This window comes from Nerophis ophidion, linkage group LG20 (assembly GCF_033978795.1).
Source record: "Nerophis ophidion isolate RoL-2023_Sa linkage group LG20, RoL_Noph_v1.0, whole genome shotgun sequence".
In the NCBI taxonomy this organism is placed as follows: domain Eukaryota; kingdom Metazoa; phylum Chordata; class Actinopteri; order Syngnathiformes; family Syngnathidae; genus Nerophis; species Nerophis ophidion.
In genome coordinates, this window is record NC_084630.1 from 47,220,829 (window position 1) to 47,234,465 (window position 13,637).

The following is a 13,637-nucleotide window of genomic DNA, read 5'->3' on the forward strand; positions in this document are numbered from 1 at the left end:
TAATATTTATTACATTATTAGGGAACCAGAAACTAATAGTTCATTATTATTGCACATTATAACTACTTCACAACCAAAATTAATGAATTACATTAATACAAACATTATTATTACAGATTCATACATAGGTTAAACACATATTTGAGTGTGCTATTTTTAAGAAAAACATTTTGTAATGTATGATATATTTGTTACATTATTTACTAATATTTCATTATTACTGTATATAACTTGTTTTCAACCTAAATTAATTACATTACAATAATATAAACAACATTATTATTACAGATTCATTTCATACATAGGTCAAACAGATATTTGAGTCAGTTTATTTTTAAGAAAAACATGTTGTAATGTATGATGTAATATTTGTTACATTATTAGGGAACCAGAAACTATTAGTTCTTTATTACACATTAAAGCTACTTTACGACCTAAATTCATACAGATGTAACTAACATTACATTAATATTAAAAACATTATTGTCACAGATTAATACATAAGTCACGTAGATCTTTGTATTTATTTGATTAAAAAATATCTACAATGTATAATATTATATTTGTTACATTATTAGATCATATTAAATACACATATATGCAATTGCATATAGTACATGTACTTGTTTTTTTAGTCAAAACAGAAAGAAGAAATAAATATAAAGTACAAACACTGTTTCCATATGAGTTGGGAAATTGTGTTAGATGTAAATACAAACGGAATACAATGATTTGCAAATCATTTTCAACTCATATTCAGTTGAATATGCTACAAAGACAACATATTCAATGTTCAAACTGATAAACTTCATTTTTTTGGCAAACAATCATTAACTTTAGAATTTGATGCCAGCAACATGTGACAAAGAAGTTGGAAAAGGTGGCAATAAATACTGATAAAGTTGAGGAATGCTCATCAAACACTTATTTGGAACATCCCACAGGTGTGCAGGCTAATTGGGAACAGGTGGGTGCCATGATTGGCTATAAAAACAGCTTCCCTAAAAATGCTCAGTCTTTCACAAGAAAGGATGGGGCGAGGTACACCCCTTTGTCCACAACTGCGTGAGCAAATAGTCAAACAGTTTAAGAACAACATTTCTCAAAGTGCAATTGCAAGAAATTTAGGGATTTCAACATCTACGCTCCATAATATCATCAAAAGGTACAGAGAATCTGGAGAAATCACTCCACGTAAGCGGCATGGCCGGAAACCAACATTGAATGACCGTGACCTTCAATCCCTCAGACGGCACTGTATCAAAAACCGACATCAATCTCTAAAGGATATCACCACATGGACTCAAGAACACTTCAGAAAACCGCTGTCACTAAATACAGTTGGTGGCTACATCTGAAAGTGCAAGTTAAAGCTCTACTATGCAAAGCAAAAGCCATTTATCAACAACATCCAGAAACGCCGCCGGCTTCTCTGGGCCCGAGATCATCTAAAATGGACTGATGCAAAGTGGAAAAGTGTTCTGTGGTCTGACGAGTCCACATTTCAAATTGTTTTTGGAAATATTCGAGATTGTGTCATCCGGACCAAAGGGGAAGCGAACCATCCAGACTGTTATCAACGCAAAGTTGAAACGCCAGCATCTGTGATGGTATGGGGTGCATTAGTGCCCAAGGCATGGGTAACTTACACATCGGTGAAGGCACCATTAATGCTGAAAGGTACATACAGCTTTTGGAACAACATATGCTGCCATCTGAGCGCCGTCTTTTTCATGGACGCCCCTGCTTATTTCAGCAAGACAATGCCAAGCCACGTGTTACAGCAGCGTGGCTCCGTAAAAAAAGAGTGCGGGTACTTTCCTGGCCCGCCTGCAGTCCAGACCTGTCCCTCATGGAAAATGTGTGGCGCATTATGAAGCGTAAAATACAACAGCGGAGACCCCGGACTGTTGAACGACTGAAGCTCTACATAAAACAAGAATGGGAAAGAATTCCACTTTCAAAGCTTCAACAATTAGTTTCCTCAGTTCCCAAACGTTTATTGAGTGTTGTTAAAAGAAAAGGTGATATAACACAGTGGTGAACATGCCCTTTCCCAACTACTTTGGCACGTGTTGCAGCCATGAAATTCTAAGTTAATTATTATTTGCAAAAAAAAAACAAAGTTTATGAGTTTGAACATCAAATATCTTGTCTTTGTAGTGCATTCAACTGAATATGGGTTGAAAATGATTTGCAAATCATTGTATTCTGTTTATATTTACATCTAACACAATTTCCCAACTCATATGGAAATGGGGTTTGTACTTTATTAAAAAGCGTATTGTTTGCAGGCCACATAAAATGAGGTGGCAGGTCAGATCTGCCCCCCCCCCCCCCCAGGGCCTGTAGTTTGAAACCTGTACTGTGCACACTTAGATTAATCATGCCATTTACTTTGACCTTTCACCTTAACCGCAAGACGCTCAGTGAGTGAGGAGAGTCTGACTCCTGGCAAAATACAAAGCTGGAAGAAGTAGAGATGAGAGTGTTGTGCAAATAAAGGACAAGCATTTCAAAAGCTTGCTGGATGACATTCTGACAATGAACAGACGTTTGTGTGCACATAACAGGATTATTGTCTATGGCAAATGTTAATCATGCAAGCGAGTAATCAACTGTGTTTAATCCAAATTCAAAAGTGAGATGAACCCGATTGTAGCTGAGATAGGCGCCAGCGCCCCCCGCAACCCCAAAAGGGAATAAGCGGTAGAAAATGGATGGGATGGATGGAGATAAACAATCATAATTTGACAGCCCTATTTAACATTTATGGTGCATTTTAGCTTTAAGCTAGTGTATGTTTGTGTATGAGTAGAAACAATTATGGACGTGTTGTCCCTGTTGTGCTACATTTTTATTTATTTAAAGGGGATGATGACACTAAACTACCTTTTTCATTCTTAACTATGTTAGAAAGGAAGTCATGTTATTAATGAGCTGTGATGTACTTTGAGTGACACATGTCTGCCATCTAGTGGACCGGCTCTGACATTACAAGTGAGAGGGACTTTATTCTTGTTTTCATAGAGTCCTGGTTAAAAGTCTACGTACACTTGTAAAGGACATCATGTCATGGCTGTCTTGACTTTCCAATCATTTATTATTTTTTTGTGATGTAGTGATTGGAGCACATACTTGTTGCTCACAAAAAATATTTATAAAGTTTGCTTCTTTTATGAATTTATAATGGCTGAACTCAGAGGTGGGTAGAGTAGCCAGATATTGTACTCAAGTAAGAGTACTGTTACATCAGAGATTTATTACTCAAGTAAAAGTAAGGAGTAGTCACCCAAATATTTACTTGAGTAAAAGTAAAAAGTATGTTGTGTGGGGTCTCTGTCCTGTCGGAAAACCCACCTGCGCCCAAGACCCAACCCCCCCTCTGATGATTTTAGCTTGTCCTGAACAATGTGGAGCTAATCCTCCTTTTTCATTGTCCCATTTAAAGCAGCAGTTCCATTGGAAGCCAAACAGGTCCAGAGCATAATACTACCACCACCATGCTTGACGGTAGGAATGGTGTTCCTGGGGTTAAAGGCCTCACCTTTTCTCCTCCAAACATATTGCTGAGTATCGTGGCCAAACAGCAACATTTTTTTTTCATTTAACCACAGAACTTTCCTCAAGAAGGTCTTATATTTGTCCATGTGATGTCTGATGAAACAAAACATGTTGGCCACAATATCCAGCAATATGTTTGGAGGAGAAAAGGTGAGGCCTTTAATCCCAGGAACACCACTCCTACCGTCAAGCATGGTGGCGGTAGTATTATGCTCTGGGCCTGTTTTAAAGTTAAAGTACCAATGATTGTCACACACACTAGATGTGGCGAAATTATTCTCTGCATTTGACCCATCACCCTTGATCACCCCCTGGGAGGTGAGGGGAGCAGTGAGCAGCAGCGGTGCCGCGCCCAGGAATAATTTATGGTGATTTAACCCCCAATTTCCAAGCCTTGATGCTGAGTGCCAAACAGGCTCCCATTTTTTATAGTCTTTGGTATGACTCGGCCGGGGTTTGAACTCACAACCTACTCTAACCACTAGGCCACTGATTATTTTGGGGGGAAATGATAGTATGTAACACGAAGGGCCGCACTCTGAAAATGTAAAGCATTATTTGGTGAAAAATACAAAAAAAACCATAATTTATACTTAGACTTTTATTCAAAACTTTGTGTTGCAAGTTACAATGGGTAGTACTAGTATCAACATTTCTGTTATTATGCTGCAAGCAAAAATGTTTCTACATAAATGTCGATTTCTGAAAGTAAAACCTACATTTTCCAATTGGCTTAAAATCAATGCCGCTCATTGCTGCCAATGGAACTGCTGCTTTAAATGAGACAATGAAAAAGGAGGATTACCTCCTAATTCAGGGGTCGGGAACCTTTTTGGCTGAGAGAGCCAAGAAGCCAAATATTTTTAAATGTATTTCCCTAAGAGCCATATAATATTTTTCTTACACTGAACACAACTAAACGCGTGCATTTTTAAGTAAGACCAACATTTCCAGAGTATAATAGGTCTCTTATTCTTTGTATTAACATTGTTATTCTGAAGTTAACTGTGGAGGGGCCGTGGCCTGCGGGCCTGCACCAAAGAGGGAGTTTGCCAGGACCGGCCTCGAAATCAGCGACAGGTGCGCAGATAGCCCACCTGGGCCTGTTTATCTAATCACCTGTCGCTCTGTTGTAAGCAGCAGCCAGGAGGAGAGACAGGGTTGGGGCTGGAGCCAGAGTGCGAGTGAGGACGAAAGAGAAAAAGACAATTGCAGGAAAGCAATTGAGAGACTAATAAAAAAAAAAACAGCATTATTTTAACCCTAAAACAGGCTCTCATGTCGGTGCTTGGTGGTCTGAAGAACCCCCAGGAGGGCAAGGCCAACACTAACCAATAATAAATAAATTACTTCTTACCATTAACGCAACTTCTTGAACATAAAAATGCATGAGAATGTTTTATATTTTGAACGTTATGTTTAACACTGTGATTACAAGTGGAATTATTCATTACTTATCGTGTTAAGCAATGTCAGCTCAGATTTGTCCGAGAGCCAGATGCAGTCATCAAAAGACCCACATCTGGCTCTAGAGCCATAGGTTCCCTACCCCTGTCCTAATTGTTCAGGACAAGCTAAAATCATCAGGGGGGAGGTTGGGTCTTGGGCACAGTTGGGTGTTCCAACAGGACTATGATCCCAAACACACCTCAAAAGTGGTAAAGGAATGGCTAAATCAGGCTAGAAGGAAGGTTTTACAACAGGGGTCGGGAACCTTTTTGGTTGAGAGAGCCATGAAAGCCAAATATTTCAAAATGTATTTCCGTGAGAGCCGTATAATATTTTTTAATCACTGAATACAACTAAATCCGTGATTTTTTAAGTAAGACCTGTCATGTCTTTGTGATCATGTTCTGTTTAGTTATGTTCTGTTTTGTTTTTGACTCCATTAGTTCCTGTTTTTGTGCACCCTGGTTTGTTTTTGTTTCCATAAATACCAATCAGTTCACCTGTTTTCACGACTCACGCACCTGATTCACTTGAACTCATGTACCTGTTGTCAATCACCACGTCACGATTTAAGCCTGCAGTTGCCAGGCAGTCAGCCTGGCGACATCACCTTCTGCTCACCCTCTATCACCTCTTATACACCTATGTTATCCATGCCGATGATCCATGCTCTTTCTCGGTCAAGGTAAGTTTTTCATGCCATAGTTTATAAGTTTTATTTTATGTTCATAGTTCTCCCATTGTGCGAGTTTTAGTTTTCATAACCAAGTTTTTAACCTCCACTGAGAGCGCCTTTTGTTTATACCCTTTGTTTTTTTATTATTTTTGAGTTAAGATTAAAGATGTCATTACCTTTACGCCATGTCCGTTCCAATCTCTTTGCACCACGGGAAAACAAATCACACCATAGTCCAGATCTTGACAAGACCAACATTTTTAGAGTATAATAGGTCTCTTATTCTTTTTAATAACATTGTTATTCTAAACTTAACCAATAATAAATATAATACTTCTTACTATTAATGCGACATCTTGGACAGGTGCGATAGAAAACGGATGGTTGGATTAAAATGCATGAGAATGTTTTATAATTTGAACGTTATTTTTAACACTGTGATTACCAGCATAATTATTAATTACTTATCCTGTTAAGCAATGTCAGCTAAGATTTATCTGAGAGCCAGATGTAGTCATCAAAAGAGCCACATCTGGCTCTAGAGCCATAGGTTCTCTACCCCTGTTTTACAACAACCTTCCCAAAGTCCTGACCTAAAGGTGTGGACAATGCTGAAGAAACAAGTCCATGTCAGAAAACCAACACCTTTAGCTGAACTGCAGCAATTTTGTCAAGAGGAGTGGTGAAAAACTGAAGCAGAAGCTTGTGGATGGCTACCAAAAGCGCCTTATTGCTGGTAAACTTGCCAAGGGACATGTAAGCAAATATGAACACTGCTGTACGTATACTTTTGGTTGCTCACATTTTCGGTCGAGCCATAATAAATTCATAAAAAGGTTTTTCGTGAGCAACAAGTATGTGCTCCAATCACTACATCACAAAAAAATAAGACTTGTAGAAATGATTGGAAGCTCAAAACAGCCATGACATGATGTCCCTTACAAGTGTACGTACACTTTTGACCAGGACTGCATGAATGTTGTCATTAGCCTTTGTGCAGATTTTTGAGTGTGTACTCATTGTCTCTGCTGGTGCTAATGAGAAGACTTCATGTGTTGTCTCAGACTGCATGATGAACATCCATAAGCGCTGCGTGGCTAACGTGCCCAGCCTGTGTGGGACGGATCACACGGAGAGGAGAGGGCGCATCCAAATTTCGGCCGGAATCAGCGAGGACAGGCTGACCGTCACGAGTAAGTACTCGCTCTGCCGTGGACACAAACGTGGACCACGCAAATAGACTTAGCTAGAGAGAGGGAGAGAGAAGTTTTGGTCTGCACCTGAGACCAAAACCAGAGAGCCCATTAAGCTGATCAATGTTGCAACGATTGGCCCACATGGTGTGCCAGCTTTGTCTGGAGCAGACGGCTGCAGGTCGATGGCGGCGCAGAAACTAAACTGTTGTTAAGTGTCGGATCTATTTAGGGCCGAGGACAATGACCTGGAGAGGTCACCGTGCATTTCCCAGATCTAACGGAATCCGCAGCTCTGATTTGATCAGTAGATTGCAGGAATGTGGTCACATGATTGGTTAGACGTATGGTCACATTGGAACCCTAGCTAACCAGGAACTGTTCCTCGTACTACCTTCTTCTCCCAGTGGAGTAACGTTTCATTGTTTACATCCCACTTCTCCACAGTCAAAGAGGCCAGGAACTTGGTCCCCATGGACCCCAACGGCCTGTCGGACCCCTACGTGAAGCTCAAACTGGTCCCTGATCCCAAGAGTGAGAGCAAGCAGAAGACCAAGACCATCAAAAGCTGCCTCAACCCCACCTGGGATGAGACCTTCACCTTGTGAGCCATATTTGGTTCCCTCCCGAAACAAAGATGTGGCTCACCTGTCCTCTCCTCCGTCAGCAACCTGAAAGAAAGCGACAACGGCCGCCGTCTGTCCGTGGAGATCTGGGACTGGGACTTGACCAGCAGGAACGACTTCATGGGCGCTCTGTCTTTTGGCGTCTCGGAGCTGCAGAAACAAGGAGTAGACGGCTGGTAAGATAAGATGGAGGTTGTCCATGTGACGTCATATAGTGTCTTTGGTTTTTGCTCACCTACTGTACCATGTCAGCATGGTGGACTACACCTTAAAGAAATGACTTGGCTGTTGTTGAATCATCATTATTAGACTCTTCTTGTTCAGCTTTCCTAAAGGCTTAGTGGCCACATGCGTGGACAGCAACTTTTAGCTCTTAATTCCAAAATGGTGTACACTACTGAATTGGGGTCTTATGGCCACTTATGTGGACACTTATACTGCCATCTGGTGGTGTCAGAAGAGTATAACATACAAACCCTGTTTCCGTATGAGTGGGGAAATTGTGTTAGATGTAAATATAAACGGAATACAATGATTTGCAAATCCTTTTCAACCTATATTCAGTTGAATATGCTACAAAGACAACATATTTAATGTTCAAACTCATAAACTTTATTTTTTTTTGCAAATAATTAACTTTAGAATTTCATGGCTGCAACACGTGCCAAAGTAGTGGGGAAAGGGCATGTTCACCACTGTGTTACATCACCTTTTCTTTTAACAACACTCAATAAACTTTTGGGAACTGAGGAAACTAATTGTTGAAGCTTTGAAAGTGGAATTCTTTCCCATTCCTGTTTTATGTAGAGCTTCAGTCGTTCAACAGTCCGGGGTCTTGTTGTCATATTTTACGCTTCATAATGCGCCACACATTTTCCATGGGAGACATGTCTGGACTGCAGGCAGGCCAATCTAGTACCCGCACTCTTTTACTACGAAGCCACACTGTTGTAACACGTACTTTGGCATTTTCTTGCTGAAATAAGCAGTGGCGTCCACGATAACGTTGCTTGGATGACAACATATGTTGTTCCAAAACCTGTATGTACCTTTCAGCATTAATGGTGCCTTCACAGATGTGTAAGTTACCCATGCCTTTGGCACTAATGCACCCCCATATCATCACAGATGCTGGCTTTTCAATTTTGCGCCTGGAACAATCCAGATGGTTCTTTTCCTCTTTGATCCGGAGGAAACAACGTCCACGGTTTCCCCCCAAAAATTGGACTAGTTAGACCACACAACACTTTTCCACTTTGCATCAGTCCATCTTAGATGATATCGGGCCCAGAGCTTTGACTTGCACTTACAGGTGTAGCGACCAACTGTATTTAGTGACAGTGGTTTTCTGAAGTGTTCCTGAGCCCTTGTGGTGTTATCCTTTAAAGATTGATGTCGGTTTTTGATACAGTGTCGTCTGAGGGATCGAATGTCACGGTCATTCAATGTTGGTTTCCGGCCATGCCGCTTACGTGGAGTGATCTCTCCAGATTCTCTGGACCTTTTGATGATAATATGGAGCGTAGATGTTGAAATCCCTAAATTTCTTGCAATTGCACTTTGAGAAACGTTGTTCTTAAACTGTTTGACTATTTGCTCACGCAGTTGTGGACCAAGGGGTGTACCTCGCCCCATCCTTTCTTGTGAAAGACTGAGCATTTTTTGGGAAGCTGCTTTTATACCCAATCATGGCACCCACCTGTTCCCAATTAGCCTGCACACCTGTGGGATGTTCCAAATAAGTGTTTGATGAGCATTCCTCAACTTTATCAGCATTTATTGCCACCTTTTGAAACTTCTTCGTCACGTGTTGCTGGCGTCAAATTCTAAAGTGAATGATTATTTGCAACAACAAAATAAAGTTTATGAGTTTGAACATCAAATATGTTGTCTTTGTAGCATATTCAACTGAATATGGGTTGAAAAGGATTTGCAAATCATTGTATTCCGTTTATATTTACATCTAACACAATTTCCCAACTCATATTGAAACGGGGTTTATATACAAAGAAGACAAATGCTTATGCATATGTTTTGCTTGGGTCATGAAATAATGATAATGCTGTGCCAGGGCATACATGCATTTAATATTTAATGTTTAAATCTCTGGTGTCTACATCAGTGGTCCCCAATCACCACTCGATTGGTACCGGCCGCAGAAGAATTTTTTATTTTATTTTTTAATTTATTTAATCTTTTTATTAAATCAACATAAAAAACACAAGATACACTTACAATTAGTGCACCAACCCAAAAAACCTCAATTTTTCATGACAAAAAAAAATAAAAATCGTGGGACAAATTATCAAGCAGCTACAAAAAGGTTGGGGACCACTGGTCTACATCAAGTTCACATCAATTCCTCTTTCAAAATGTTTTAGTTTTTTTTATGTTTGTGTTTTTGTTTTTGCCATTTTTTGGTCAAACAAAACTATGTTTTTTATATGGCAAACACACAAAATATGCAAAATCTTCCACCAAAAGTATTTTTCAAAGTGGACTAATCGGGGTTGAGAAGGGCGGGGGGTGTATATTGTAGAATCCTGGAAGAGTCAGTGTTGCAAGGCATTCTGGGTTTTTGTGTGTTGCGGTGCGGATGTTCTCCCGAAATGTGTTTGTCATTCTTGTTTGGTGTGGCTTCACAGTGTGGCGCATGTTTGTAACAGTGTTGGCGTTTATACGTCCACCCTCAGTGTGACCTGTATGGCTGTTGATCAAGTATGCCTTGCTTGACACTCACGACTGTTGCTGCCTACGCAAAACCTTCACAATACGTTTTGTTTTTAACCCTTCTTAACCCTGTACGTACATTGGAAATAAATGCAACCTTGACACAAAACGCCGGACATTTGAGCTATTTAAGAAACCCCGCCCGGACAGCCCGGACAGTCCCGCAAAAGAGGACATGTCCGGGGAAAAAAGGACGTAGGATCAGTCGAGTTTTACATTGATTTTCCTTTCACTAAATAAGCGTTTATCACTTGCATCTTTTAAAAACTCTGCATTTGTAATAACAAACAATGGAAATAATTCCTCCGCCGGGTGGCGGGGCTCTCCCTTAGAGATAGGGTGAGAAGCTCTGCCATCCGGGAGGAGCTCAACGTAAAGCCGCTGCTCCTCCACATCGAGAGGAGCCAGATGAAGTGGTTCGGGCATCTGGTCAGGATGCCACCTGAACGCCTCCCTAGGGATGTGTTTAGGGCATGTCCAGCTGGTAGGAGGCCACGGGGAAGACCCAGGACACGTTGGGAAGACTATGTCTCCCGGCTGGCCTGGGAACGCCTCGGGATCCCCCGGGAAGAGCTAGACGAAGTGGCTGGAGATAGGGAAGTCTGGGCTTCCCTGCTTAGGCTGCTGCCCCCGCGACCCGACCTCGGATAAGCGGAAGATGATGGATGGATGGATGGAAATAATTCCCATTATATTTTTTAAATGAATGGAAACGTGTGCAAAACTGGAACAAGTCCTCTCAAATAAAGGAGCCGGTTGGATCGCTCAAATATTACAACTGCCTGCATGACTTTATGTACCATAAATCAGTGGTCCCCAACCTTTTTGTAGCTGCGGACCAGTCAACGTTTGATAATTTGTCCCGCAGGGGTTTTGGGGGGGTATTATTATTATTATTATTATTATTTATTTATTTTTGTCATGAAAAAGGGAGGTTTTTTGGGTTGGTGCACTAATTGTAAGTGTATCTTGTGTTTTTTATGTTGATTTAATAAAAAAATAAAATAAAATTTTTGGGATAAAAAATTATTCTTTGGCCCGGTACCAATCCAGCCGCGGCCCGGTTGTTGGGGACCACTGCGGTAAATACCACCCTCTTCTATAACTTGAAGTGAATTGAATTGAAGTGAATTATATTTATATAGCGCTTTTCTCTAGTGACCCAAAGCGCTTTACATAGTGAAACCCAATATCTAAGTTACATTTAAAGCAGTGTGGGTGGCACTGGAAGCAGGTGGGTAAAGTGTCTTGCCCCAAGACACAACGGCAGTGACTAGGATGGCGGAAGCGGGAAACGAACCTGCAACCCTCAAGTTGCTGGCACGGCCGCTCCACCAACCGAGCTATGCCGCCCCAACTTCATCATTATCTTAACTTTTTTGGCCAAAATGTGTCCATTCTCCTTTTTCTGTCCACACACTGCGTCTGCTTGTTAGTACTCTGTGTGCGTGCGCTGCCCAACATTTTCCATTGCTCGCAAACCCAGCAATGTCATGACGTGACGACGCGCCTTCATGCCCGTTAAAAAAACAATTTTCAAACAGAGTATAGTACCGTTTTTGATTCATTAGTACCGTGATACTACACTAGTCTTGGTACTCCGTACAACCCAAGTTTGATAAGTAGTCTTTCATTTTTTTCCCCCAGAAATCAGACTGTGTGAATTAGTGTGAATTATATTTATATAGCGCTTTTCTCTAGTGACTCAACGCGCTTTACATAGTGAAACCCAATATCTAAGTTACATTTAAAGCAGTGTGGGTGGCACTGGGAGCAGGTGGGTAAAGTGTCTTGCCGAAAGACACAACGGCAGTGACTAGGATGGCGGAAGCGGGAATCGAACCTGCAACCCTCAAGTTGCTGGCACGGCCACTCCACCAACCAAGCTATACCGCCCCAACTTCATCATTATCTTAACTTTTTAGGCCAAAATGCGTCCTTTTTCCTTTTTCTGTTTGCCCGCTGTGTCTGCTTGTAAGTACTCTGTGTGCGTGCGCTGCCCAACATGCTCCTCTGCTTGCAAACCCACCAATGTCATGATGTGACGACGCGCCGTCATGCCCGTTAAAAAAACAATTTTCAAACAGAGTATAATACCGTTTTTGATTCATTAATACCGCGATACTACACTAGTCTTGGTACTCCGTACAACCCGAGTTTGATAAGTAGTCTTTCATTTTTTTCCCCCAGAAATCAGATTGCAAGATTGAGATTTATGTGCAATCCGACTGGACAATATCTAACCGATTTCCTTTTGTTTCATCCTTCCGCCAAGGTTCAAGCTTCTGTCCCAGGAGGAAGGAGAGTATTTTAACGTTCCCGTGCAGCCCGACGGTGAAGACGGCAATGAGGAGCTGCGAGAAAAGTTTGCAGTGAGTCAGCAAGGAGGCATTAGCTGTCAAGTCTTTAGTTTCACTGCTAACCACCTCTCTCCTCCCAGAGGGCAAAGGTGGGCCCGGGGAAGGCGGCAGACTCCTCCTCCTCTTCCTCAGTCTGCAAGTACGACAGCAACGGCAACCAGGACCGCATCAAGCTCTCCGACTTCAACTTCATCATGGTCCTTGGAAAGGGCAGCTTCGGCAAGGTACTTCCTGTCTGGGACTTGGAACGTCGGCGCTCTATTTGCTCTTCCTCACGGCCCGGCTGGCTTCAGGTGATGCTGGCCGAGAGGAAAGGCACCGACGAGTTGTACGCCGTGAAAATCCTGAAGAAGGACGTGGTGATCCAGGACGATGACGTGGAGTGCACCATGGTGGAGAAGAGGGTCCTGGCTCTGGCCGGGAAGCCTCCTTTCCTCACACAGCTGCACTCCTGCTTCCAGACCATGGTAACACTCCCTCTCCTCTCGCACGCTGCTCTTTGCTGCTAACGGAGAGTCTTCTTTGGCCCCCAGGACCGACTGTATTTCGTCATGGAGTATATTAACGGAGGGGACCTCATGTACCAGATCCAACAAGTGGGGAAGTTCAAGGAGCCCCATGCTGTGTGAGTACAAACCAAGTCCAACACTTCATCAGGCTACCGTATTTCCTTGAATTGCCGCCGGGGCGCTCATTCATTTAAAACCTCTTCTCACTCCGGCGTTTACCAAAGGCATGCGGTAAAGCAGGGGTAGGGAACCTATGGCTCTAGAGCCAGATGTGGCTCTTTTGATGACTGCATCTTGCTCTCAGATAAATCTTAGCTGACATCGCTTAACAGGATAAGTAATTAATAATTACGCTGGTAATCACAGTGTTAAAAATAACGTTCAAATTATAAAACATTCTCATGCATTTTAATCCAACCATCCGTTTTCTATCGCACCTGTTCAAGATGTCGCATTAATAGTAAGAGGTGTTATATTTATTATCGGTTAAATTTAGAATAACAATGTTATTAAAAAGAATAAGAGACCTA

At 41.8% G+C, this 13,637-nt stretch overlaps 1 protein-coding gene across 4 annotated transcripts in view; it reads left to right on the forward strand.

Moving 5' to 3' along the window:
• Positions 1-13,637, forward strand: part of LOC133539228 (protein kinase C beta type-like) — a 137,039-nt gene that overhangs the window by 80,328 nt on the left and 43,074 nt on the right. For all 4 annotated transcript variants that reach the window (XM_061881401.1, XM_061881404.1, XM_061881400.1 and 1 more), the window contains exons 5-11: positions 6,754-6,882; positions 7,330-7,486; positions 7,550-7,684; positions 12,514-12,610; positions 12,679-12,822; positions 12,892-13,065; positions 13,132-13,223. In XM_061881401.1, the coding sequence (XP_061737385.1) occupies positions 6,754-6,882; positions 7,330-7,486; positions 7,550-7,684; positions 12,514-12,610; positions 12,679-12,822; positions 12,892-13,065; positions 13,132-13,223 (928 nt within the window). The remainder of the gene's footprint in view (positions 1-6,753; positions 6,883-7,329; positions 7,487-7,549; positions 7,685-12,513; positions 12,611-12,678; positions 12,823-12,891; positions 13,066-13,131; positions 13,224-13,637) is intronic.